Raw genomic sequence first — 27,960 nt, forward strand, 5'->3', positions numbered from 1 at the left:
AGAAGATGCTAAGTTATGACGGGCTTTGTAAGTCAAACAGACAATTTTGTATTTGATCCTGGAATGAATGGAGAGTTATTGGAATTCACTTGTATTTAACTACTTTGTAACAATTTATATTTATTAACTTTATATTTGTGTTACAGATACGTATTCTTAATATGTATTCATCTCTCCCATTTGAAGGTAATCTTAATGTAAGCTGAGATTGTCTGATTCTTTGTAGTAGCATCTTCAGCACCTAGCCCAGTGCCTGGCACACAGTAGGCACTCTTTTGAATCATATGTTCTATGACATTGGGTAACATCTTTTGAAAAAACATATTTCCCTGTCTGACACCCTGAACTATAACAAAATTTCCCAGAGCACTAGAGTTATCTCTAGAGACATGACTGCCATGGAATTTTGCATAATCTAAGGTGCATAAGAGAAGCAACTTGTATAAGGAAAGCTCTTAAGGTTAGATTTTGCTAAGTCAAAACACTTTCTTAAAATCAACAAATAATGAAGAGAGGGATACTTTGCATAATCAGCTGCATAAATGAACATAAATAGATAGTCCACCATAGAAAATCAGCTGTGAAATCTTGCAGACCCCTGCCCTTCCTTTTTGAAATCAAGACAGCACATAGACCATTCTCATCATGATTCTATAGGCAAGAATGCAGGCATATGGGCCAGTACTTGTCAATGATTCTTCAGTGGCTTTTACTTCTCTGCCTTCTTTTATATACTCTGAAAATAGAACTTTTTAATCAAATAAACAAGTCAACAAGCCATTTGTTAAGTACTTACTAACTTACTATGCACTAGGAACTGTGCAAATGCTACAGATACCCCAAAAAAGGCAAAAACAGTCCTTGCTCAAGGAAGTTCACAATCTAACGGAGGAGACAACATGAAAACAAGTATGTACAAACAAGATATATACAGTTTAAATTGGGGATGACAGAAGGAATGCACTAACATTAAGGGGGACTAAGAAAGGCTTCTTGTAGAAGGTGACATTTAAGATGCATAATTTTAGAATTATGTCTCCTCTAGCATCCATTTCTTCCATATACACTTGGGCAGGTTCAGTTTTTCTCCCTGCCTTGCCCCTGCCTTCTGAAATAAAATATAGAGAAGGTCAGATAACATGTTGTGAATGATTCAAGTCCATTATTATGAATATTAACTACTGTGATGTATTATAGAAGATGAAAATTTGGGATACTGTGTAATGACAAGCAGGGTGGGACTTTTTCTTGCAAGAAGGTAGGGGCCCATGGAAGAAATTAATGTGAGCTTGGACAGACTTCAGGAGATAGTGGAGGATAGAAAGGCATGGTGTACTATCATCTATGGGGTCATGAAGAGTCAGACATAACTGAAACCTAAACAACAAAAGTTTTGAAATGCCTATGAAGAATCCTTTTGGAAACATCTAATAGTTTTCAGTGTGCTCCAGACATGTTCTCCTGAGAGGTCTTCAAACCATAAATAACTAGAAAAATAACCTACTTTTCCTCTCAAGTAATGTATCAGTAATGCAAGTGTCACAATATCGATGGTGACCACGAATATGCCTGTATCACAGAATATAAGAGACTCTCCATACAGAAGGCAGATGAAGTAAAACATTTATTCAGACACGAGAGATCAAATCCCAAAACCAGTAGCTCCAATTCAACATAGCAGCAATTATATCCCAAAACCAGTAAGTCTGTTTCATTATAAAAAGCAAAGAACTTAAGACACAATACCACAGCAGGGAGCCAAGCCACCTCATAACCTTCCCTTCTGCTGGGGCCTTCCCCTAAATACTCACCCACGAATCCTAGCAGTCGGCTTGCCTGTGTCCTCTTCTTCCGAAGTTCTGAGAGAGACGTTAACAGCTACCCTCAGAGTGTGTATATGTGTGTGTGTGTGTGTGTGTATACACACACACACACACATATATATATATACATGTGTGTGTGTATACACACATACATACATACATACATACATACATACATATATATATCTCCTTTTTAGAGCCCAAGGGCTTCACAACCCTCATGAACTAATTGGCAAAAAGGTAAGGGCCTTCCTACAAAACAAGCCTCCCCTAAACAAGCTTCCCTTAACTAGCTCCACTTGAGACCTATTAATGGGATTAATGGGCAGGGAACATCTTTAATCACATTAACATCACAAGTGAACATGCTCACAAAAAACCTACCTGCTAAAAACACATAATTCTTTTAAGGCACAACCACATATGACACATTCAACACACAATCATTTATTAAGTACTTATTACATGTATGGCCCTGTGCTAAACAGACAGGAATGGAAGTGAGAAAAAGCAGAAAGAGGGGTTATACAGTCAAAAATCTAAATCTGTCTTGATCCAGATCTGTAACTTCATTGATATAGGGCATTTCTGGAGAGAAAATTCCCCCTACCTACACAGGTAGGCAGCTGTTCTGAAAATGACAGTCTTACAGAATTGCCTCATGCACTGAGAGGTTGAGTGATTTGCCAGTGTCACAGAGCTGTTATATGTCAGGGTGGAATCTGAAACCAGAGAGGCTTCATAACTGGTCATTTCTCTAGGTACTGCTCCATGTTACTTTCCCTATAAGATAAACAAGAGTTAAAAACCTAAGAAAAACTGTTACCAGAGTGAGATGTTATTTATTTAATTTCTAAAACCAGAAATGTAAAATAAAGTTACTTGAGGAAGAACAAGAGGCGCTAGGGCACTCCCAATAGTCTCTAGGGCCCTGCAGCTTGTCCACCTATCCTTTGTAATTTCAAGAAAAACATGCTCCCAAACATGGAGAAAGACTGGGCAGAAAGTGGCCATGGCCCTGGGAAGAGCAAAACCCCCAAGATTTGCGGGTGGGGCTGGCTAATGGTTACTGCTGTCAATAAATTGTGGAGGGAACAAGAGAAAGACTAGGATCAGATGACAATTAAAATCACAGAATGTAAACTTGTCAGCCCTGGAGGTATACTGAAATCAGGCTGAACCTGCAGAAAATTAACTCTGATTTGCTCATGGGGGCAGAAATACTACAAACCAACTATGAACCATGTTCAGTCTATCTATGTTCAAAGTCTAATCCCTAATCAGAAAAGATCTTTACCTCATAACATGGAAAAGAGATTAACAAAGAAGATTTTGAGCAGTAAAGTGAGTTGAAGATGCCCAGTTTTCTTGTATATACTCCCAGTTGATCTTTTGCTACTGGCCTCCCATACTGCCACTCGATTTGAGCGCAGTGGGCTGGGTGGCACCCAGTCAACAAAATATTCAGCCCCTACCATGTGGCAGGCACTGTGTGTAGAACTGGGGAAATAAAGAAAGACAAAAGACAATTACTGTTCTCAAGGACTCACAAACTAATACAAACAACAATATACAAACAAGATATAAATGGATTAAATTAGAGACAGTCAACAGAGAGACACGGGCATGTTTGAAGGGCAGTAGGAAACGAACCAGTAGAAAAGGAAAGATTGAAAATAAGGGAAAAGAGTGGGAGTGACAGAGGGGGCAATCTGTTGGAGGGGACAGGATGGAATGGGACTGATTTTTTTATTATGTTAGACTTGGTAAGGCATAAGGCCATTTCACCAATGAGGCAGGAAGGAGGAAATAGTGGCAGAAGGCATCTGAGTGATAGGAGACAGGAAAAGGGAGCTCATGGCAAATGACTTCAATTTTTTCTGTAAAATATGAGGCAAGGTTCTCAGTTGAGAGAGTGGGGGGAGGGGAGGAGTCATAAGTTTAAGGAGGGATGAAAATGTTTGGAAAGCCGCTGTGGAGAGTAGGATAGTAAGATAATTAGGGAGGTATTGTAAAACTGCCCAGCAGCAGTGAGGGCCCAGTTGAGATTACATAAATCTGTAGCAGACTCAGGACAGTTGCATGATTTTCTCCACCTTTATTTAGCAGCACATGTGTAGGCACAAAAACAATGGGTGGCATAAGTGATCCAAGGCTGAAGCTTGACTGAGTGTGATCAGTGATCTGATTAATCAGTAATATGATTAAAGGGGTAGGGAATTCAGGAGAATAGAGTTGAACTGGTTCACCAAGGAGTCAAGATGGGGAGAAGAGGAATGTTTAAGTGCAAAGGAGATGGCCTGGAGGAGAATTGAGGGGTCAAGGGACTGGAGGTCATACTGTGAATGAAAAGTAGGATTATGTAAGGGAAGGCAGAGAGAGAGGTGAAAAGCCAATAAATTATGGTTGGATGAGTGGGTTTTCAGAATTTTTAAGCAGAGAATGATATATTCTTGAACAAAGCACTAGCACACTCATGGTCACCTTATCTCTCTTCAAAAGTAAGCATCATATTCAATGGGGATATACTAGTTTGTTTTTCTTTTCCAATAAGTACAGGAGTGAAGCAAAGATGACTACTCTCCCCTCTATTATTTGATATAGTTATGGAAATTCTAGCAACAGCAATAAGACAAGAAAAGAAATTAAAGGCATGAAGCTAGGTAAAGAAGATATAAAACTACCCCTACTACTACCCCCTGATTTATTAGAAAATGCTAGACAATGAGCAAAAATACTAAGAGACTATTAATATCGTCAACAAAGTTGCAGGTTACAAAATAAATATTCAAAACTCAACAGTATTTGCATCTATAATAATTAAAAAAAAAAAACAAAAGAAGCAATAGAAAAGGAAATCCCATTTCAAATACCTATAAAATACATGAAACATTAGGGGGGATCAAACCCCAAAAGCACACAAAAGACTTGTACAGATTCACTACAAAGTGCTTTTTAAAGAAATAAAAGATAGCTTAGCTGGAAGAATACTGACTGCTCATGGCTAGGCCTTGCCAATTAATAAAAATGACACTATTACCTAAATTAATTTATACTTTTAATATTATACCAATCAAATTACCAAGGGGAATCCTTTATAGAACTTGATAAAATAATAACAATTAATTTACAAAAACAAAAGATCTGTATAGAATATCAAGGGAAATGATGAAAAGAAGTATATGGAAAAAAGTTAGAATAGCACTTCCAGACCACAAACTATATTATAAAGCAGGTGTCATCTAAAACATCTGGTTATAGTTAAAGACATTAATGGGACAGACTAACCAAGGGAAATTCAGAAACAATAGAACTCAATAACTTAGTGTCTGATAAAGTGAAAAATAAAAATTACCTAGGAAAAAGCTCCTTATTTGACTAAAATTGGTAGAAAAATTGGAAAGCAGTCAGGCAGAAATTAGGATTAAGTCAACACTTTATACGATATTCCACAATACATTCTAAATGGATACTCAACCTTAATTTTAAATAGAAGAGAAACAGATTATACACCTCTAACAGCTATGGGTATCAGATGTATTCTTTACTAAACAAAATATCGAAGCAATTATCAAAGATAAATAATTTTGATTACTTGAAACTGAAAAATTTTTGCACTGACAAAATTGCTACACTTGGAATAAGAACAGAAGTGGTCTAAACGGGGGGAAAATCTTTTATCAAATTTCTCTAATAAGGGTTTGATATCCAAGATCTATAAAACACACACACACGCACACACACACACGACTAAGAGCTAATCCCCAATAAATAGTCAAAGGATGTGAACAAACAAGTTCTCAAAAGAATAACTGTCAAATTTCAGAACTGCATGAAACAATGCTCCAAGTCACTAGTAATAAGAAAAATGGGAATGAAAAGGGTCCTAAGTTTTACCTCACACTCTGAAAACTGTCAAAAATGACAAAAAAAAAAAAAAAAAAAAAAGACAACAGTCAATACCGAAGGAGGTAGATGGGCACACTAATAAATTATTTGTGGAGCTGTCAAATGTACAACCACTTCGGAAAAACATTTAGAATTATGAAAATAGAGACTAAAATGTCCATATACTTTGAACCAGAAACCCCAAAGGCATCAAAAGCCTCCGTATATTCCAAAATATTTATGAAAACACTTTTTTTTTTTTTGCAACAGTAAAGAACTGGGAGAAAAAAAGTTGATTCCTGTTAACTGGGAAATGGTTAAAAAATTGTGGTATCGGAATGTAAAGAAACTGTATTATAAGAAATGATGATATGATGAATACAGAGAAATATGGAAAGATCTATATGAATTGATGCAGAGTGAAGTAAGCAGAGACGAGAGAACAACGTACACAGTAACTACAACGTAAATGGAAACAGCAATGATGCTGTCATATAGCAAAATCATAAAGATCAAGGAGGATTCAAATGAAGAGATAGGAAATGACGCCTCCAACCCCACCCTTTGTGGAGGTTAAAAGTCCACAGGTGTTATATACCACACATGTTTTCAGACTTTTTTCACTGTATTTATCAGTTGTGCTGATTTTATTTTCCTCTCTAAAAATATTTGTCATACAGGATGACTCTCTGGGAAGCGGAGGGGGAGTATAAATAAGATAACTATTACATTGTAACAAACAAGATATCAAGAAAAACTTATTTTAAACATTTTTAAAATACAACACAACATAGGTAATGTTAATTTGTGGTTTTCTGAGTCAATATGCTGTTGACAGGATCTGTTTCTTCTTGAGTTTAACATCACTGGTCTAGGATTTTGCAAGCAAAAAGCTAGGACATTAAAGATAAAAAGATACTGGGAAGGTCTTTATGAAGAAGTCACTCAATGAAGCTGCTACTTAACTAGTTCTGAATTCCACTTTAATAGACACTATTAATTCACCAGCATAGAAGAGATGCCCAAGGTCCAGAGACTCATAAGATTTATGATAGAAGTTAGTGCAGGAGGCTATCTGATGCCCCCTTGGTACATATAAGAAGAACTTATGAACAGAAAGAACATGGAAAAAAGGCTGAAAAATATGCAAGGACCAGAGATCGCTAACACCGTGCTGGTTAGTTGCGGCCATTGCCAGCATCCATTGATCAATCAATGGCCATTTATTAAGCACTAATTATGTGCCAGGCACTGGTCTTGACCCCCAGGCATGGCATAAAATCTGAAGGGGAAGACATTTGCAACTCGATGGAAGACTGAGTATGTGGGGACTCCTGTTACAGAAAGCATAAAGATTTGCTGAGTGGTACTAACTTGGAATTTGGCTTTGTAGTACCCATTCACTGAGTAACAGCAAAACAACTACTGGGGAGGGGCAGAAGCAATGGAATGTATGATATACTGTCATGAAATTCTGTACTCTATAGCTTCCAATCAAGGATCCCACTTTACCACCATCAGTCTAAGAGTGGCTCATGTAACATGAGATACAATGAACATTCCACATACTACACCACCCTCAAGCAATTAGCATTATTCAACACAGAATGTTATTAAGGACTCAAATAAAACTTTCAGAAGACCATTACCTATAACATTAGGAAGAGATACCGCAAGTAGTAGTTTATGCCATTAGCCAGCAATCATTAAAATGACTTATGTTGGCAATCAAAATGGGCTCTTAACACTCAGTTCAACCAAGTGTCCTTGAAGAGATTGGCCTTTGTTTCCTTGATTAGAGTGGGAGTCCCTGGTGATCTCCTTGCCTCAGGGGAGGGCCTAGTTTACATGGGTTTGAGTGGCGGATTTGGGATATCAGAGGCTTTTAGACCAAGTGGGTTTAAGTCACCTCTTTGTGACAATTTTAGGTCATGTGGGTGAGTTGCATGTGCAACTCACCCTTGACCCTGAAAAAGATATAAATCCAGGGGTTGGCTTTCTCTTTTTCGGCGCTCTTACCCACAGCCGTGGTGGCACGCGTGACTCTGGGCCAGCCCTTGTTATGAGCTCCCGGGCTGAACTTAGATGTTGGTAACTATGAATTGTACTTGGTCTGTCTGTCGATGTTTGGAATTTGTTTGTATTTGCTCCGAAGTTCAGGGTGCTGGCTTTTTCCCCTGAACTAAGTGAATGGTATTTGTATGCTGGATTACAGTAAGCTTGTTAAGCCCTTAACGTTGCTTTCCTTAGTAAAGCAGATTAAAAGAACCTGGGCTTTTACAGCGTCCTGCGAGCTGGTTGTTGTTGATTTTACACCCCACCCTCAGCAGCTGCTAGCCGAATTGTTGATACATGGCTCAGTCTTTCTTTTAGTTAGAATACATGGGTCTGAAAATCAATATGCAGAAAAGAGGAAAAAATAACTGCCTATCGCAAGTGTTAAAAAAAAAACATTCAAAAAATCGTTTGACTCCCACACCCATGACTTCTGGAACTCCTAGACTAGCCATTCTATGCTATAGATCTCAAGTACCCATGTGAGATGAGTGGGAGAATGGGCCAGAGGCTACATAGAGCTTATTCTTTGCTATTATTCATTGGTTTAAAAAAAAAAGAGGTCTACGTGATCTCAAGATGAAAGCAAGGATGGAACTTAAACTCTACAGTGTATAGAGTGGGGAAAGATAGTTGGGATGAACTATATATTTAATTATTTTAGTGTGTACGGTGTTCTAGAAGACATGGGTCAAGGAGGAGTGAGGCTATTCAATCAGTTACTAAATATTTATTAAGCACCTACTATGTGCTAGACACTGTGTTTAAGCTCTGGAGATACAAAAAGTAGTAAAAGACAGTCCCTTATCTCGTGCAGCTTACAACTAATGGAGGAAAAAACTTTCAAATATATGCAAAGCAACTATACAAAGGATAAAGAGAAAATAATTAAGAGAAGGAAGGCACCAGAATTAAGAGGCCCCAGGAAAGGCTTCCTATAAAAGATAGGATCTTGGATGGGACTTAAAGGAAGACAGGGACATCAGTAGGTGGAGGTGAGGAAAAAAGCATGAAGGATAACCAGAAAAAAATGCCCTCAAGCCAAGATAGTGCATCTTGTTTGTGGTACAACCAGGAGACCAGTATCACTAGATTAAGGAGTATGTGGTGGGGAGATATCTGTAATATAAATATAATAACAAGGAAGAAATGAGGGAATATGACGGATATCTGTGTTAAAATTCTACTGTTATACTGTTAAGTTTATGGTGTGCGTGTGTGCTATTTACAATCAGTGCTGGTGCATTTATAATGAAATGTATTTAAACGTCTTCAATCATGTATAATACTAGATGTGTGACAAATACAGGATAGAATTAATGGAGAAATAAACTAAATGGATTTGCAATGCATGTAATATTTATCACATATTTCATTTTTGTGCTTATAATATTAAACAATCAATTTGGTCAATGGGAGAATCCCACCTAGCCATTTCTCATCTTCCTTATGTCAACAAATAATTAAAGTACAATTATTTAATAGGATCAAATGTCTAATGCTATAACCTCCCAAAAGGTTATAAGAATTCAACTCCACATTGGTCCAGGGAAACCAGTTTGTAAGATACTTGCCATTAAATCCTAACTAGTTCAAACATGGTACATAACTGTCTGTGTGACCATATGCAAGTTATTTCACTTTTCAGTGCCCCATACAACAAAGATGATAATTTGTAGGTCTGTAGTAGAATGAGCAAATTAACTTAAACTCAATCAATCTTGTCCTGTCCTAAAATATACATAAAGTCCATTTGTCTATCTGAAGGCCATTAGTGGGAAGATCAGAAGGAAAAGATACATGCCAGTAGGGTTCTACAACTGTAGCATCAAACTTTTCAAAAACAAGAGAATAAGGGTATTCTGTTAATTTGCCCATGATCATGGTTCACTGCTTTAACCTGTATTATACAACAATGAGAAGGGTTAGAAAATGTTTACCCGCTGATAAAACAATTAGCTGAATCGTAAAAGACTTCTGAAATACTAGTCAGACACATGGGCTATTTCTTGAATCATGGTGAGTTCTAGAAATCTTTTTCTCTATTGGACTAATGTAGAAGCTTGTGTCTAACCAAGTGTCAGTTTACTTGCCATGGCCCTGACCATTTAGCTACTTGCCTTTTTTAAAACAAGAAAATATATAACATTAACAGATGCAGACATTAAATAAAATTAGTATGACAAATTAGATTTAATGCAGTTCCACAGTCACAAAAGCAAATGAAAGTAGCATCATGTTCAACAGTCCTTTTTTGAGCCATCCAATTCATCTGAAACAAAGGCCAGGTTCTGTTGGATATAAATTTTAATTCTTTCCAAGGGGTTAAAGCAAAAATTTGCTATTTAAAAATGGTTTCATTTTTGGTCACTATCTTTCCTCTCACATTGAATTACTGGTCAGAAACTTGTCAGAATCACTTAACTGGTTCTCCGTGTGTCTATGCCAGTGCCACTATGGATGATCTGCATGCCCTAAAAGCCATCACAGCTACTATTATCAACAAGAGCTATCAAATATTCCTTTGAAGAAGAGGAAAACCCCCTTTCCAACTGAAACCATTTTGCACAGCAAGAAACTAGTAGCTCTGTAATTCAGAGTAAATATTAATTAACTGGTTCCATCTCTGCCACAGATTGTAGCGAAGTCTCCAAAACAAATAAATGTGAATTTTGATAAAGATAATATGAAGGACAGGAACCATTTTTTATCCTTGTCACTGCATCTCCAGTGCCTTAAACGTAGTAGATATCCAATAAATGCTTACTAAATTTCACGTGAAAGGCAAAAACATAAATTTTCTCCCATTTAGTTACATATAGCAACAAAATTTATTTCCCTAAGCTTTGGCATCCACAATCACTCACATACAATTATTGGAAAATGAGCTTTGTTTCTAAAAATCAGAAGCAATTACATGGCAAATTATGTGGCCAATAAAAGCCTTAAATTCATTGTTAAAAGCAGAGCACTAATACTTCTAATGTAAAATTAATCAAACATAATAATAATGCACTTCTTTAGCAGTTCTCTAAAAACATACTTTAAAATTGATAATAAAGCCAAGTAACCACTAAAAAAAGCTACATTTTTAAAAAATGAATCATTTTAATTTGAAAATTAAAAGTACCCCATGCTAAAAAGTTTATATGAGACTTAGAGAACAGAAAATTTACTATAACCTTATAGGGTTTTTTAGTCACAATTTTAACTTAATGAAATGAAAAACAGCAAAATGACCCATCAGTACAGTTATCTATTTACATTATTGCTCTCCTCTAAAATAAAAGATGATTCCAAGAGGACTTACCCTGCACAGGGGTTACTACTGTTCCTTTGAAATGAGGATTTATATGTATGTTCTTCGGTTGTTGAGGGGTCACTGGTGGTGGGGTCATCATTATCCTGGGTGTTTCCATTTGGGGTGGCATATGCATTCCTTGAGGAGGAGAAGGATGGTGTGGATGCTGTAAGGGAAGCAGAGGCTGTAGCTGTTGCTGCTGGAATAGACTTCTAATAGGCTGCTGTTGAGGAGGTGGTGGCGGAGGTGGTGGAGGTGGAGGCTGTGGTTGTTGCTGTGGTTGTGGCTGAGGTGGTGGAATTAACCTCGGTGAGTGAGTCTGAAAACCAAAGTAAGAAATAAGTCCAAACAAGTCAAAAATCAATTTAGGGAAAAACTATGGAATTTTGATTAAATGTAAAGCGTTATCACTTAGAAAATGTGCCTAATATATCTTGGACAATTTCTGAAATCTAAATCAATTAAACCCATTCATGGTAAAAAGGTGGGTTTAAAGTGAAGTAAACACTCAGGATAGGGATTTAAGAGAAAGGTAAGCCTCTTAGTATTCTGCTGAACAAAGATGAGACCAAAACTAGCAAAATGACAAAGTGACTAAATATCCCAGGCTACCCAGGCCTGCTGTCATTGGCATTTACCAAAACAATTCTGTGTTGGTATCTTTGGATTCCAAGGAAGAACTTATCACCCATACTGCACCCTCAGAGTTTAAATCACTGTAGACTAAATAGTCCCAAAGATTTCAAGTTTGCAAAGTCTTGCTCAAACCCAGGAAGGGTGGTACAATAGGCGTCTATCAAATATCTACCCAATTAGCTACATTTCCCCTGTAATTTCCACCTAATATTACCAAAAAAAAAATTATTAAAGATATAGCATTTTGTATTTTAAATGTGTTCACATTCTCTCATTCTAACAAAATAAGGTGGACCCGAACAAGTATTATAGACAAGGAAATTGAGGTACAAAGAAATGAAAGTCACTTTCTTGAGGTCACATTAGAGGTGATTAACAATAATGTAATCTTACACACATCGTTAGAAATTCTAGATGCTATTATTAATCTTCCATTATCCTTAAAATGAATTCCTCATGTTAAAAAAATAAGTATCTTTGTTTTTTAGATTTTCAAATTATATGAATGCTAAAAACTTAGAAAAGGGAAGCATACTGAACATACTAGAGGTTAAAAACTTTATTTAATTTCAGTTTAACTTAAGCCCTTGAAAATTCAATGACTGAAAAATCAAAAAGCACTACAGCCTAAAAAAAATGTAAACATTAAAAATGTTCAGCTTCTGTCCTTGCTTCAAAACACAAGTAGAAGGAAGTGACATTAAAGTACATTTATAAATACCAGATCTATGTGAAAAATTTGTTTTAATGCTTACACTAACAGCTGGTTAGTTTAACCAACCATCATCATCTTCCCCTACTCAATAAACCACAATGGCTCCCCACTACTTCCAGTATTATATATATAAAATCCTCTGTTTGGTATTCAAAGTCTTTTACAATTCCCCTTCTTATCTTTTGAGACTTCTTATCTCCACTCCACACATTTTATAACACCAGCTACGCTGGCCTACTTGCTTCTCTTCATCCATGACACTCCATCTCCTGGCATCACAAGTTTGTACTGCTTGTGCCCTATGCATGGAATGGTTTCCCTCTAGACTTCTACATTCTAGCTTGCCTGGCTTCCTTCAAGACTCAGCTCAAATCTCACCTTCTGAAGACATTCCCACTCCCACCACATCACCTACCCCCACTGCTGGAGGCTTACCTTTGAGATTCATTTCTATCTACTCTTAATTTACAATGCATGTATATAATTGTTTGCATGTTGTATCCCTTATTAGTATGTGAACACCTAGGGGACAGGAGCAGTGTTCTTGTCTTTCTTTGTACCTTGCCCCATACCCAGTACTTATCTCAGTTCAGGTCAGCTAGTAAATACTTGATAAATATTATACTAAGTGGTTGACTGACAGTAACAGCCAGGACTCAATTTGCAGATAAAGAAACTAAGGCCCAAAAAAGTAAAGTGATTTATTCAAATTTAAATAGCTAGAGTATAAAAATCAAACTAGACTCCAGACCAAACCATTATGAATTAGAAATTATATAATATATAATTTGCATATCTATATCTATATATATATATATATGTAATATATAATTATATAAGAGAAAAAAAAAACACCTGAAGTAGACATGTACATGTGTGTGTGACATTAACGGGCTACAGATTATGTCTTTCTTCCTAAAACTACAGTATATAATGTTAAGAATCTGAATACTTACAAAATATATAATACTTTAATACAGTCTCAATTGTCCATGCAATAGGCAAAACCCTATTCCATAGCTGAAGAACTAACTACAGAGGTTTGCTTTAGGTCATGAGGCCAGTTAGGAGTAGAACTGGAACCCAAATCTTCTGTTTCTCTATCATACCACATTGCCTCAATGTTATCATACCTTTAAAGTAGTTCTAATAATAGCAACTTTGTCTTATCTAAACTTAAGAACTCCAAGAGTGCCCAGAACAGTATTTTCCAAGAAAGTGAGTACTTAATACTTTCACTGACTCTGCAGTTACAATTAAACCATTATTTTTGTTTTAACTTTTTATTTCAATCCATTCTATATAGTCTCTGGGTCACACACTTATAGAAAGTAGGCTTACAAACTGATGAGTAGGGGAGTCTGAACTGCTCCCCAAACCCAAAAATGACCATTAAACATAATTAGCACAATGTATATAATTCTTGAAAAATTAAAAACAAATCACATTTGATGATACTTTTTACAAAAGACATGAAGAAGACCATATAAGGTGGCATAATTGCCATGCCACAAAATTTCCTTCAGTTGGTCCTATTCAATAAGACTCCTTTCCCCAACTATAGCTCTCTGTTGCTCTTGACAGTAAGATTGCTTTTCATTTAAATTCTAACTATTCTTTAGAAATAATTATTAAAATGCTGCCTCCAATTTCTCTAAATATCAGTGTTTTAAAACTATGAGATTATTTGAAATAAGCACAATATTTTATGAGATTATATTGCTGGGAATTATAAAGTGTTTAAAAAACAAAATATGCAAATAATGACTTAATAATTTTATATAATAAAAATAGCTACCACAATAAAGAAACCAAGAATATTCAAAGCCAATTACACAATACATTATTAAAAATTTAGGTATCAATAAAACCTTCTAAATGGGAAAATTTGCTATTTAAAGGAACAATGAAGTGGATGTTTTCTAAAACAAAGAATCCCTGTGTAATCTAAGGAATAATAATCAATGAAAAAGTTTGGACTATCACATACTAGATTCTTTTAAAACAAAAATTTCTTTTGTACCAAGATAGTAAAGTCCAAGAAATTAAAACATTTCCCACTTTGCATGGTATTTTAGTATTTCATGCCTTAAGTGATTATGCACTCATGAAGGTTTATATCTATCAGCTCCATCTTCTTAAATTTATTAACCTCACAAAAAGATAACAACTAAATTAGATGTACACAAAACAAATATTGTTCTTTAAGGTATCAACTCTATGAAAATCAAAGAACCTCAAAAGTTACCACTACAGGAGGCTGTGTAGGTAGAAGACCAGGCCTGTGATCTTTTATTCTTCCTCTTTCACTGTTATCTCTTCTCTGTTCTCCCATTCCACGACACATTAGAGAACCTCCTCTCCTTCCTCCTCGCCTGGAACCATATCGTCCTTGTTTATGTTGTCGTTCCCTTTCTTCAAATTCAAGCAATGCAGCTTTGGCTTCAGCTGAAAGTTCTATATGAAAAGATGCATATATGTGAATTATTTTCTAAAAGAGTTAACTGGAACTAAGGGGAAAAGATGAGAAAAGAATGGGCAGGTGATCATCATATGATGAGACTCTGCTATATCCTGAATAACTATTAAGCTAGTAATGAAAACTGCCACAGGAAATAAGATAAAATTTGTTTGTTCTTTGTTTACCTTTCAGTGTTGATTCTTTTGTGAAGGCAAACTAGGCCATCTTTTGCCTCAATAACTACCTAGTTTCTAACTACTAAAAGGGCATTACCTCAGACAACTGAGACTCAGGAAAGACCTTAGCTTTAAAAGGCCAAGGTCTCTCATTGCACCAGGGGCCATCGACAGTTGTCCTGACCTATGTCTTGCCACTGGACTCTGATGACTCTGGAGGATCAAGTGAGGCTGAACACTCTGCACAGCTCTGCCTCACTTAAATCCAATTCACTTGCAAGTTAAGACATCACCCAGCTGATGTCATTGGTCTCTTCGACAATGAAGGACGGACAAAAACTTTTCAGAGACAAATTAAAATTTGCTACCTGAGACATAATACACTTTGGTAAAAATGTTACAGAATTCTTTGTACTTGTGGTGTCATTAAAAGGGTCCTGGACTTAGGAATCAAAAGGTCTGAGTTTAAGTCTCCGCTCTGCTACTGAGAAGCAGTGTAACCTGGGTAAGTCACTGAAGTTCTAAGAACTTCAGTCTCCTCTTCTGTCACATGCAGATAAAACTTACACTACAACAAGGTTATAGGTCATGAGAAACTGCTTTATAAACCACAAAGTATGAAATAAGTGTGAGTTGACTATCAACACCATCAACCTAAGCGAAATTCAGTTGTTTCAACTCTAAAATACTTAAGCACTCCGAGCAATGCAATGACCAACAGACTCCAGAATGAAGCATAACGCTCGCTCTCTCTCTCTCTCTCTCTCTCTCTCTCTCGCTCTCTCTCTCTCTCTCTCGCTCTCACTCTGTCTCCTCTTAATAAGATGTGAGACTGTAGGTAAAGAATGAGATACAGAGGCAGCTAGGTGGCGCAGTGAATAGAGCACCGGCCCTGGAACCTGAATTCAAATCCAGTCTCAGACACCTGACATGAACTAGCTGTGACCTTGGCCAAGTCACTTAACCTTGCCTTCCCCAATCCAAAAAAAAAAAAAAAGAGAGAGATTCAGATTTTCAGATATGTTCATTACAACAAAAAAATCAGGTTTATTTGATTAGACTTTGGTCCCAGGAGAAGAGCAAAGGTGGGCGGAGTGAGAGCAGAGGATTGGGGGTAGATTGTAACAGGGATTTTTTAAAAAAAAAGTATCAATGAAACATTTGTAATCATACGAAAGAAAGAAAAAGGAAGTTCAGAAAAGAACACAGAAAGGAATAGCAATGTTAGTGACAATGTGTATAATCTGAATTTTTAAAAAGAAGAGACATATAAGGCTCATAATTTCATATACGACTCTGGTTCTCTAACCTTTGAAATGTTGGAAGTATGGTTGATTTTCTAGTTCATAATAAAAAAGTTCTTTTTTAAAAGTTCAATTGTTAAATCATCTCTTTTCTCAGAGTACAGAAAAGAAATGAGGTTCAGTTTGCTCTGAATAACAGTACTAGTCAGAATCTTTTCTGATACTAAACTGAATAAACTGCTCTCCCAGTTTAAAAAAAAATTAAAAAGAACAGGGGAACTTACTTATAGAATTACATAAACAGCAAAATTCTTTGAGGTGGAAAAAGGCCTAGGATCGCAAGGGAAATCACAAAGGAAAAAAAGTACAAATAAAAGGGGAAACTATTATTTTCAGAATTCATACGTTATAAAGTAGTAATCATCAAGACTATCTGGAAGGGATTAAAAAAAAACAGAAAAAGAAACCAGGGGAAGAAACAGCATAATCAAGATGTAGAAAAAATAAAAAGTGCCCAGTGTCTAAAAAGCCAAAACAACAAACTTTTCACAAAAACTGCTAGCAAGGTATAGAAGACATCTAACACTATATGCCACAACAAGCACAAAGCAAATAAGTGACCAAAATTTAAATGGTCCTCCAATTAAAAAAAAAATTTAAAAGAATGGAAAGAGGTACCTTTCAGAACCAAGATCAGAGAGAGAATTCATAATCAGACACTGCATATAGGAGGTTATATAAAATTAAAGGAAACTTTCCTACAAACAAAAAACAATGCGATTAAAAGAAAATAAACTTGGGGGTGGGGGGGGCCAAGAGGGGAATTTCCTTAAAAGTATTTCTGTGGGTCTTCATTACTCAACCTGCAGAAAATATATCTAGATACTATTCTTCAGAATATTTCATCTATTTTTAACCAGCATAGAATTTTATTAAAATCTTAACTACAGAATTGGTTCATATACACAGTTTATGCAGTGAATCAGCAATTATTTTTCTAGTAGCTCTAAGTGTCAAGATTAATTTCACTATCGCTAGTAATAAAATGGTTTCAAATGACATCTTTAATCGCCAAGTAAGAATGCTTTCCTCCAATTGAGACAAGCTGTCACAAAGGTCACCAAAATGTGACAGGATGGAAATTACATTTGTAACTTCAACTGAAATGTTAATTTCACTTTAAAATGTTTTCTGAACTATGTCAAGATTTTAAAGCAAAGGGATATCTAACAAAGTTTCAATGCTATTCGTTTTTTTTAAATGTTCCAATGTATTAAATTATGTTTACATGCAAATAATTTTCACCAAAAACTGATTACTAAATAATATAATTTTTTAGCAAAAGAAAAAACTGCAAACTTTGCATGACATTAATTGCTAGAAGGTCTTTTGTAAGCTAGCAAAAGCTAGCACTTATATAGCACTTGACACATGTTAACTCATTTACTCCTCACAACAATCTTGGAAGGAAGGTAGACAGTAAGTGTTACCCAAAGTTTCTGGAATGTTTCTTCTCTCTCTAGGTACATCTGAGAGCCTAATGACTGTTCCTTCTTTCCGTTCAGTTTTGAAACGCTGTCGTCCAGATTCTTCATCATCTTCCTCCTCTTCATCAGATTCCTCTTTAATTTCCTTTTGTAGTTCCAGAGTTTCAATAGCTCCCTACATTACAAATAGAATATTTTTTTTTAAAAATATAAAAAATTAATACCACTTCACATTAAAGATTTTACAATTCTCAAAGGTTCTGTCCATGTTTATGAAGGGCGCAAGCTGAAAAATGCCCCATTTTTAGTACCACATGTTAAACATGGAATCTAGTATAGGAAAGCAGTCTCTAAACCTTTAAAAGTTAGCTTTTTTGAGAGAAATATAGTCACCAAATAATATACTTGTTACCAATTTTCTGTTAACATAAATGTTACACCTAGCTACTCTTTTGAAAAGTAGATTCCAGAATCTAAAATATGTTCCTGGAATTATCTTATTGTCATCCCTACCAAACTCCTAAATCCCAGTTTAAGGAACACTGAGAACAAAATGTAATCCCAACAATTATTTTTAATGCTATAACTGTGGCATACTGTTAACCTGTATCCCTCCCCTGAATAACAGCATTCCCATAATTTCCCTGTTAAGCGTTTATCCTAAAATTCCATGACGTCTACCACTACCCATCTCTATCTTCTCTGATTACCAGGGTCTAAGATTTCACGTATGTGCGCGTGCATACACAAACCCAACAATGATGCAACATCAAAGTATGGATGCGACTGAACCAACGTTGCAAAAACTATGCCAAAGAAATTCAAGCCCAGACGGGTTCTGCCAAGCTGCAAAGGCTTTAGACATGGATATAGGTTCAAATGTCACCTCTCATGCTTACCATCTATGTGACCTTGGGGAAGCTATTTAACTTCCCTGGATCTTAAGTTCCTCATCTATAAAGGTTGGATTATAGGGTTTTTGAGGTGCCTTCCAGCTATAGCTCTCTGATTCTATGGGCTTGGTAGTCAATCAAGAAGCGTTTATTAAATGGCTTCTGTGCTGACCCTGTGCTAGATGCTAGAGACACAAAGAAAGAATTGGCCCCCAAGGAATTATTCTATCAGAGAATACAATAAACACATGTAAGCATATATGAAACATATGCAAAATAAATAAAAGAGAATTGGGGGGAAGAACTAGCGGCTGGTGGAGTGAAAGGAAGTCAGGAAAGGTCTCATGGAGAAAGAAATCTTTGAGATGAGTTTAAAAGGCTAAAGTGAGGGAGGAACATGTTCTAGGTAGGGATGAAAAATGCAAAGCAGAGACAGGAAATAGAATATTATGTGAGGAAAAACACTGAAGTAAGCATGGCTGGAATACAAAGGGTATACGCTATGTAATGTAGTGGCTAGAACACTGTGCCTAGTCAGGAGGAGTTGAGTTCAAATCCTACCTCAGGCAATGACTAGCTATGTGACTCTGGGAAAATCACTCAACCCTGTTTGCCTCAGTTTCCTCATCTGTAAAATGAGCTGGAGAAGGAAATGGAAAACCACTCTGGTATCTTTGCCAAGAAAACCCCAAATGGGGTCACAAAGAGTCAGACACAACTGAAACGAACTGAACAACAAAACCTTGTTTAAGCTTCACCAACAACCATGTGAGGTAGGAATTATAAGTATTATTATTTCCTACTTTACAAGTTAGGAAACCGAGCCTCAGAGAGATTAAGTGACTGGCCAGAGCCACACAGTAACTATAGGTGGGATCTGAACAGAGGTCATCCTGACTCAATGCCAGGCACTGAACTAGGCATAAGTATACAAAACAAGTACATAGGCATATGCAAACTAGATACAAGGTAATTTACTGGGACAGGGTATCAGGAAAGGCCTCTGGCAGAAGACAATGCTTAAGCTAAGTCTCAAAAGAAACAAAGAATTCTAAGAGGCAACAGAGAGAGAAGAACATTGAAGACAGTGGGCCAAGCAAGTGCAAAGGCATAGGGATGTTCATGTTCTATACAAGGAATCTAAGAAGCCAGTGTGATTAGGACCATAGCACCCATGAAGAAGAATAAGGCTGGAAAAGTAGGAAAGGAACAGACAGGCTGTGAAGGGCTTCAAAAAAGAGAGCAGTTTAGGGACAGGGGCCACTCAGTTTTATCAAGTAGGGGAATAGCACAGGCAGACTGGTAACTAGACTAGACTAGGGAGGGACCTGAGGCAGAGAAACCAATGAGAAAGGCACTGCAAAGTCCAGCTGATAGGTGATAAGAGTCTGTCAACTAAGGGAAGGTAGGAGCTGTGTAAACAAAAAGAAGAGGACAGATGCAAAAGATGCTGCAGAGATAAAAATAGCAAATTATTGATAAAGAGAATAAATAGGACATGGTTGAGGAGAGATTACCACAACAATCTACCAGAAAACAATTCATTAATCACCATTCCCTGGGCCCAATCAAACACACAGTTCCAAATGCACCAATTGTACTCAAATCCACTTCTAGTATAATGGAAAGAGCTCACTGGATTTGGACTCAAAAGGACCATGCTTTGCTACATATTATTGGCATAACTCTGGACAAGTCATTTAACCTTTCAGGACTTCAGTAAAAGAAGGGAACTAAATTAGATGATTTCTATTAATCGTAACCCTCCAACTTGTTAGCTAGAGTATTTCAAGGGGCTTTTGCTTTTATCTTTGTATCCCCACTGACTAGGACATAGTAGGTGCTTAATAAAGACTTATTGAAATGAATCATTTGGATTGATACACGCTGTCTCTTAATGATCACTGCTTCCAATTCAAACTATTCTCAAATCCACTATTTAATATGCATTTTACATTGTATTTTGTCATGAAAAGACCACCATAAGTTCAGGAAAGTTCATTACAAGAAGCCAAATCCCTAGAAAATGAGTTTGTTTCCAGGCACAGAAACTCATGAAGATTATCTACTAAGGCACAAGATTTGTGACCAGCTCCAAAGTATGCAGGGAAGACTGAGGAGAGGACCCACACCTAGCTAGAGGTAGTGTTCAAGGGTGATGAGCAATCTCCAGGGTCATAAAAGGAGTCTAATTAGAGAGGACCTAGGAGTACTTCTTTTGCCTTCATGATCTTAAACAGAGGGGAAGAACAACAGATTAGTAGGGGGTAAGAGAGAGAAAGGTTGGAGAAAATTATCTCACAACTGAGGTGGGCAAGCAAAAGTCTACATAAACCAGGCAGAAGGATGGGAGCAGCAGCTGACATTTGAACCCTTCTCTCATCTGAATTGATCAAAGGAGGAAAGAATACATACACACACACACACACACACACACAGAGTACAGAAATACATGTCATTAGACAGGACAACAGGAAGGAAAAGGAAGTAATGGTGGGGGAGGGATTAAAAGGACAAATTAAAGGAAAAATCAGCCCTAAGCAAAACAATCTCTAAGGATATGAAAAAAAAAATAGCAGCTCTTTTCGTGATGGCAAAGAACTTGAAAATAGAGGGCTGCAGATAAATTGAAGAATGGCTGAATGAATTATAGGATTAAACGTGATGAAATGCTATTAAGAAATTATGGAGGGGATGCTTTTGAATGGATGCAGAGTGAAATGAGCAGAACCAGGAGAACAATTTATATAATTTATTAAGGCAAAGCATGAAAAACTTTAGCATCCTAATCACTGTAATAGCCAACCACAATTCCAGAGGACTCCCGATAAATTACCTTACCCACCTCCTAACAAAGAGATGAAGGACTCAGAGTGCAAATTGAGACATTTTTTAAATGGACATGGCCAAAATACGAATTTTTGTTGCTTGACTTACACACACACACACACACACACACACACACACACACACACACACGAGTTTTTTTTTTCTTTCACAGTGGGGGTGTATGGGGAGAGGAGGGAGAGTTAGAGAGAAGGAAGATTTTTGCTGATTGAAAAAAAAATTTAATTAGGACAACAAAAACAACGGTTTCTTTAATCACTACTCCCACAAAAATTTTCTTCAGAGACAAATCCCAAAAATTGAAATTATTTGGGTTTCAGTTTTTCTGATTATATAGATTCAATTAATTACCAAATTATAAAAGTCTTTAAAGTACATTCAATTTACAGTTTGAGATTAGATTGAAATCATATTTTCTATAAACAATTATTTCCCAAATGAATTTTTCTTATTCAAATTTTATTCATTTAAATTTAGATCCTTTTCATGTATTTTGTTCAATTACATTAACATTTATGACAAACACACATCTAAACCTCCTTCTGGCATCACAATAAATTTTACTGCATGAACACCACACAATGCATCTCAGTCCTGCAATATGGCAAAGGAATTATCACTACTGGTTGAAATATCTGCAAGAATAGCATGCCTATAATTTTATTCCACTAGTTACGAAGTTACAAATATACAGTATATATTCATTTTAAGAAATAAAACATTTAGAAACTAATCATACCATTTTCTCTACAGCTGTCTTTTATATAAAGACTGCCAAATGACTCCACTGTCGATTTAAAATTGTTCCTGTTAGGACAAAACTCTTTTTTTCATAAAATGTAGGCATACCACTAATAGAAATCAGTTCTTTTTAAACTTTATTTTTTTCCTCTCATGATTCTTCCTGTATGAAGGTCATCTTTCCAAACATAACCTAAAGCATACACGTACCACAAACACTATCTATTGTAGCTACAGATAAATATAGAAGAAAAGCAAATGCACACTGCCTATTAGGTACAAATTTAGCCATATAACACCTCAAATACACATTTAGGAAAATACATTGTTCATTTATCTCAAAGAATCAGTTTTCCTCCTGCCCTGAAATAATGAAATCCCCTCCCCCCAAATAAAAATAGAAAAAAAAACACACAAAAACCCTGCAAAACACAATCTACAATCCTGTATACAATCCAAAGAAGGTAATCTTAAGAATTAAAACTTCTGAAAAGCTCACATCCTTATGGTGAAACTGCTAATTTAAACCAATAGCAGGTAGGTAAGGTAGCTGTCGAAAAACACTGAATGTGAAATCAGAAAACCTGGATTTGATTCTCAATTACAAATTTTTGTTAACCTCAACTAGGCTCTCACCAATGCACAGCAATCCTTTTACTTATTTCTCAAGATCCTTACTCATCTTTTCTTCCTTCCCTATAGCCCAAGTGGAAAAGGTGGTCTTCCTTCTTGCCAAAGGAGGTACCCACACGGTACAGTGAATAGAGTGCTAGATCTAGAATGAGTAAGACCTGACTCCAAATCTTGCCTCAGACATGAGCAGTGACCCTGGGCTAGTCACTTAACCTCTGCTGCCTCAGTATTAACAGTCCCTATTTCTCACTGTTGTTGTGAGGATAAAATAAGATTGTAAAGCATTTTTCAAATCTTAAAGTACTATATAAATATTATTTGGGGGCAGTTATGTGGCAGTAGATAGTGTGTTAGGTCTGGAGTCAGGAAAACCAGAGTTCAAGTCTGACCTTGCATACTTACTAGCTAGGTCACCTTGGGCAAGTCACTGAACCTATCTATCTGCTTCATCTGTAAAATGGAGGTAACAACAGCATGTACATCCCAAGGTTACCATGAGAATAAAATGAGAGATTATTTGTAAAGTGCTTTGCAAATCTTAAAGTGCTGTATATCCTAGTTATTGTTGTTGCTATCATCATCGTTCCCTCTTGAGTCTTCCTCTCAGTCTAGGCACAAGAACAGTTTGAACTTATACTAATAAACCTCTCCTTGATGCTGCCATTCTCCTTCAAATATCTCCTATTCGCCAAGAAGACATTAGTCAAAGTAGTCATTACTCGATACTGCCATTGGCTAATTACTCATTCCCTGCATTCAGCATAACCCTTCAGCAGCCATTTGAGATCAAAGTAAAGCAACACCTGGCAAGACCCCTACCATGCCCAGGGAGTAGAACATCATGCTTCACCAGCAGACAGGTATGATAAGGCTGCAGTGTCAGGTCTTTCATGGGTTAATATGTTCCATATAGGTGAAGCCCATTTACATGTGTCCCCATGGTATAGTTGGCCACAGATTCTGGACTAGAACCCAGGATTCTTCTAACTCCAAGTTAGAAGCTGCCAGCTTTTTTTTTTTTTTAAGAACCAAGCTTCTTTAAGCCTTAATCACACTGACACTTAATGAAAGAAAGTAACAGTGAATGTTAATGCACTGACTTAAAATAGCTGAACCACGATTTTAGCACTAGGCATTTACATTTCAACTGGTCTTCAGATGAGGCCATATAAAAACTTATTAAAAGCCCTACATTAAGACAAAGAAGAATTTGGTTCCAACTAGGAAAGGAGATGTCTTGGAAAGGTTAAGAGATGGTGAACTGGTGCTACACTTTAAAAAAGGAAAATAAGCTTTAAGAGTAGAATACAGTTTTTAAATTTTCATTTCTTACTGAATATAACCACCTTGGAGTATGGGAATTCTTCCACTTTTGCAGCTATATCCCCAGAACTCAGCCAAGTATATAGCACACAGTAGGAACTTAATAAATGCTTGCTGATTGATTTTTAGGAAAACTACAGAAGGTGTTCAACAACTATGGTATCTTAAAAATAATTTGGTTGTTTGAATTAAGTTCTAAATATAGTATCTGAAGCTTTTTTAGGTGATGACCCTAAAACGGTTGAGAACTGCTGCTTTAACCATGAAAGCCAAATCTTAAAGGAAAGAGAACTCACCCACATCCAACAAAACACTTAGATTCTATTTTTCAATTTTCTAATCTACAAAATGGAATTTCATTTACCATTAACTGCTTCCAAAATAGAAATCAGAAGAAATGAAAAATAAAGTTGAAAATATATGAAAGGTATAAAGAGACAATATTACTATGGAAAATAGTGGCATCCAGGAATAGGTAACACTACTTTTCCTAAAAGGTTTATCTGCAAGCCCTTTTTAAGTTTCTTTAAAAAAAATTTTCTTTTAAATAAACACAGTAGTGTTTAAAAAAAAAAAAAGTTCTGTTTTAAGGTTTTAATTCCACCACCTCTGTACATATAGCTATAGGAATACAGCCTGGCCACTAGCACAGGGAATTGACAGGTGAAGGAATCCCCTCAACCAATGCAAGTAAGCACCTTCTCTGCAACTTTACAGTCTCCGGATTTGCCTTTTAAAAGCCCTGAAAAGTTAAGTCCTCCAGGGTCACAAAAGAAACATATGTCAAAAGCTAGTCTAGAACCCAGGATTTCCTGACTCTGAGGCCAACTGTCTACTACTATACCTCTCTTTCCCCATCTCCAGCTGTTTCTCCGTCTCCCTTACACAGAGTAGGCACTTAATAAAGGCTTGCAGATTGATTCTTAACGCAAACAAGTTATACCGCTAGTGCCTGAAATTAAACTCCATGCTTAAGAAAAGTAATAAGAATTATCAATGACTACTGAAACTATTCAAAGAAACCAAGGTCACTAGTTTAGATAGAACACAAAGGATGAATTATCAGAGTTACATGACAGACATTCAGGTATATAGACAAAAGAACTGTAGACACCAAAAATACAAGTGAATGCAGAGCATTAAGACTACCAGTTACATATATAAAGTTGCCTTAAAAGATGAGGGTCAACCTAACACCAAAGTCCAAAAGTAAGCCACCACCCTAAACTATGACCGAACAATAAGCACAGAAGAACCATAAAAACCATTTTATGTTTCTTTTCTGCTCCCCAAAATATTCAGAACAATTGTGAACGTTCATTAATTCACTTAAAATAGATTAAGCATCTATGATATGCAAAGCACTGTTCTAAACATTAAAGTACCAAAAATCAATGCTAGCTATAGAAAAGTAGATCGTAAGCTCCTTTGTGTTTTCATCATCTAGCAAAGTGCCCTGCACGCTGTAGGCACTTTTTGATTGCTAAATTGTAATGGAATTTGTAGTGTAGTTGGGTGATCCACAAACACCTACCCCAAACTGTAGCACAAACCAACAGATGAAAAATGCTTGAGATAAAACATGAAGGAGAGAGGTAGGGGCACTGTCTAGGGGCAGTCAAAAAAGAGAAAGACAATTAAGACAACTTGGTAGGTAGGGGTGGGAAGTTGTCAGGGATTGAGAGAAGGCTTCCAGAAAAAGAAAGCATTTGAGCTAGGTTTGTTAAAAGGGTGAAGACTAAAGTAAAAGGTATGTATGTATGCAACTTTACTTGTGGGCAGTCCCCCACTTCTCTACTAAGGAAAGAAATGTTCATTATCTGCTAATCAGAACCAAGAGGGAGGAAAAAAAAATTACATAGTAATCCATCAACATTTTTCTGTGCTCATCCTTTTCTAAGCTGTGTACAAATATAAATGTTCTCCTTCTTTTAAGTTGATCATAATCTTACAATTCTGTCCTTTACCTTTCATTGAAAGGGCTATCAAAACCAAAGAGCATCCTAATAAAGCATCTAGCTTTGGTGTGCTGCTTGTGAATACAATGCTGGAATGGCTAAGCATCCTGTTGAACATTCATTACAACACAGCCTTTCCACTGTATTATATACCCATTAAGGCTGCTGACACCAATGGCTGGCATGCCTTTACTGTAACACACTGATGCTTCATTCCCATCCTCTCAGCTTAAATAGGGAACAGAAACATCATGCCTTCAAGGGCAGTGGTGGTGGCAGCTGCTTAGCCCTAAAGAGAAAATCCTTAATTTTTGTTGCCAGTTCATTTTTTCCAGGTGATGAGACACATTTCCCTTCTTTTTGACAGTGGTGGAGAACTATGGGTAAGGAATTTTGCACATGCTTTCATACTTCCTTGTCTTGTCTAGTTTTGCTTAACTGTTTTTCTTTGTTACAAGAAAGGGTTTAATTCAGGGGAGTGGGTTAATCAAGTAGAGTAAATATGGAGAAACCAAATGTGGTGTGAAAAACAAAGGCATACAACTTAAACAAAAGGAAACTGTACACTAGAGGCATCATGGCATAAAAGATAGGGCTGACCCTATAGTCAGAAAGACCTGGGTTCAAGTGTTTTCTCTGACACACTAGCTACATGGTCATGGTGAGTCACTTAACTCCTTTAGTGCCTCCAGACAATTCTCTAAAACTACAAAAGGCAGAGAGGTGGCTCACCACAAGTTGGGGGAGAATGAGAGGAAGAAGGAGACAGACTAACACATACATCCACCCCCTACCCTGTATGTAGTCACAGCTTAAAAGAGGGTAGCTGTTCCAACTCTTTACAAAATGAATCATCTAAGCTGTGGAGGTCATTTAATGCACCTGCCTGAATTAAATCACCTAGGACTCCAGCTTTGGGTAAACGACCCTACCTGAAAAGAAAGGGCCTGGTGATAAATGAATAGGCTGAATATCCAATCAATGGATGTTTTTGGATGGCTTTGGTCAAAAAAGACTTATGGTCTTAGTAAACTAGATAGAACAGGTAAGTTATCTATAATCCTATGATCCTGTGAGGCTACAAAGTAATTCTGTGGCTTTTTTCCTCTCTCAATGAAAAAGTTTCAGGGATACTGAAGAGGTTAGTATCCATTTAGCCAATGTTTCATACCATCTACATCTACAGGATCACTATTAACAAAACAATGACCCTGAATAATCATAAAAGATTAAATGATGCTTAGTATACTTTAAGATGGCACTGAAGTTATATGGCAAGTTTTTAAAGTTATTTTAGGTTTTTTTACAAATTGACTAAAATACTCAGGCACTAAAAGTTTAACTCTTGGTTTTCAAAAGGTCAGCCATCAGAACTTATTTCTGAAAGGCTCCAGAGACAACTAAAACTTTCTTTTTTACTGTTACTTGTATTTTTTTTTTACTAATCCTAAACAGAAGTTTTTACTTAAAATCTGAACAATGAGCAACTCTTTGACCTTCTTAAAAGATGAATAAAATACCTCTTCAGATTCAGGAGCGGCTTGGGAATCAGCCATCTCCTCTAATTCATCTTCAGCCACATAGTCTTGCTCTTGCATTCCTTGCGGCCCACCATAAGACTGCATGTATTCTTCATCCTAATAGCCATTAAAGAGAAAAGTTTTTCTCACGCATCTTTTTTTTAAACACGTTATCATCATGAATCATGCTGTCATTCCAGTAAACTTTTCTGGCGATAATGTACCTAGAGCCAGGTTCGAACAATGTAAACGCGATGCC

At 36.5% G+C, this 27,960-nt stretch overlaps 1 protein-coding gene across 3 annotated transcripts in view; it reads right to left on the bottom strand.

Annotated features, from left to right (window-relative positions):
* RBM33 (RNA binding motif protein 33) overlaps nt 1-27,960 on the bottom strand; it is a 182,058-nt gene that overhangs the window by 111,186 nt on the left and 42,912 nt on the right. For 2 of the 3 annotated variants that reach the window (XM_036758876.1, XM_036758877.1), the window contains exons 6-8: nt 17,790-17,961; nt 14,667-14,875; nt 11,077-11,386 (exon numbers count right to left, since the gene is read on the bottom strand). In XM_036758876.1, the coding sequence (XP_036614771.1) occupies nt 11,077-11,386; nt 14,667-14,875; nt 17,790-17,961 (691 nt within the window). Of the gene's footprint in view, nt 1-11,076; nt 11,387-14,666; nt 14,876-17,789; nt 17,962-27,701; nt 27,819-27,960 lie in introns of all 3 variants that reach the window. The other variant, XM_036758875.1, reaches the window with a different exon arrangement.

The sequence above is a fragment of the Trichosurus vulpecula genome, chromosome 5, assembly GCF_011100635.1.
Source record: "Trichosurus vulpecula isolate mTriVul1 chromosome 5, mTriVul1.pri, whole genome shotgun sequence".
NCBI classification, from domain to species: Eukaryota; Metazoa; Chordata; class Mammalia; order Diprotodontia; family Phalangeridae; genus Trichosurus; species Trichosurus vulpecula.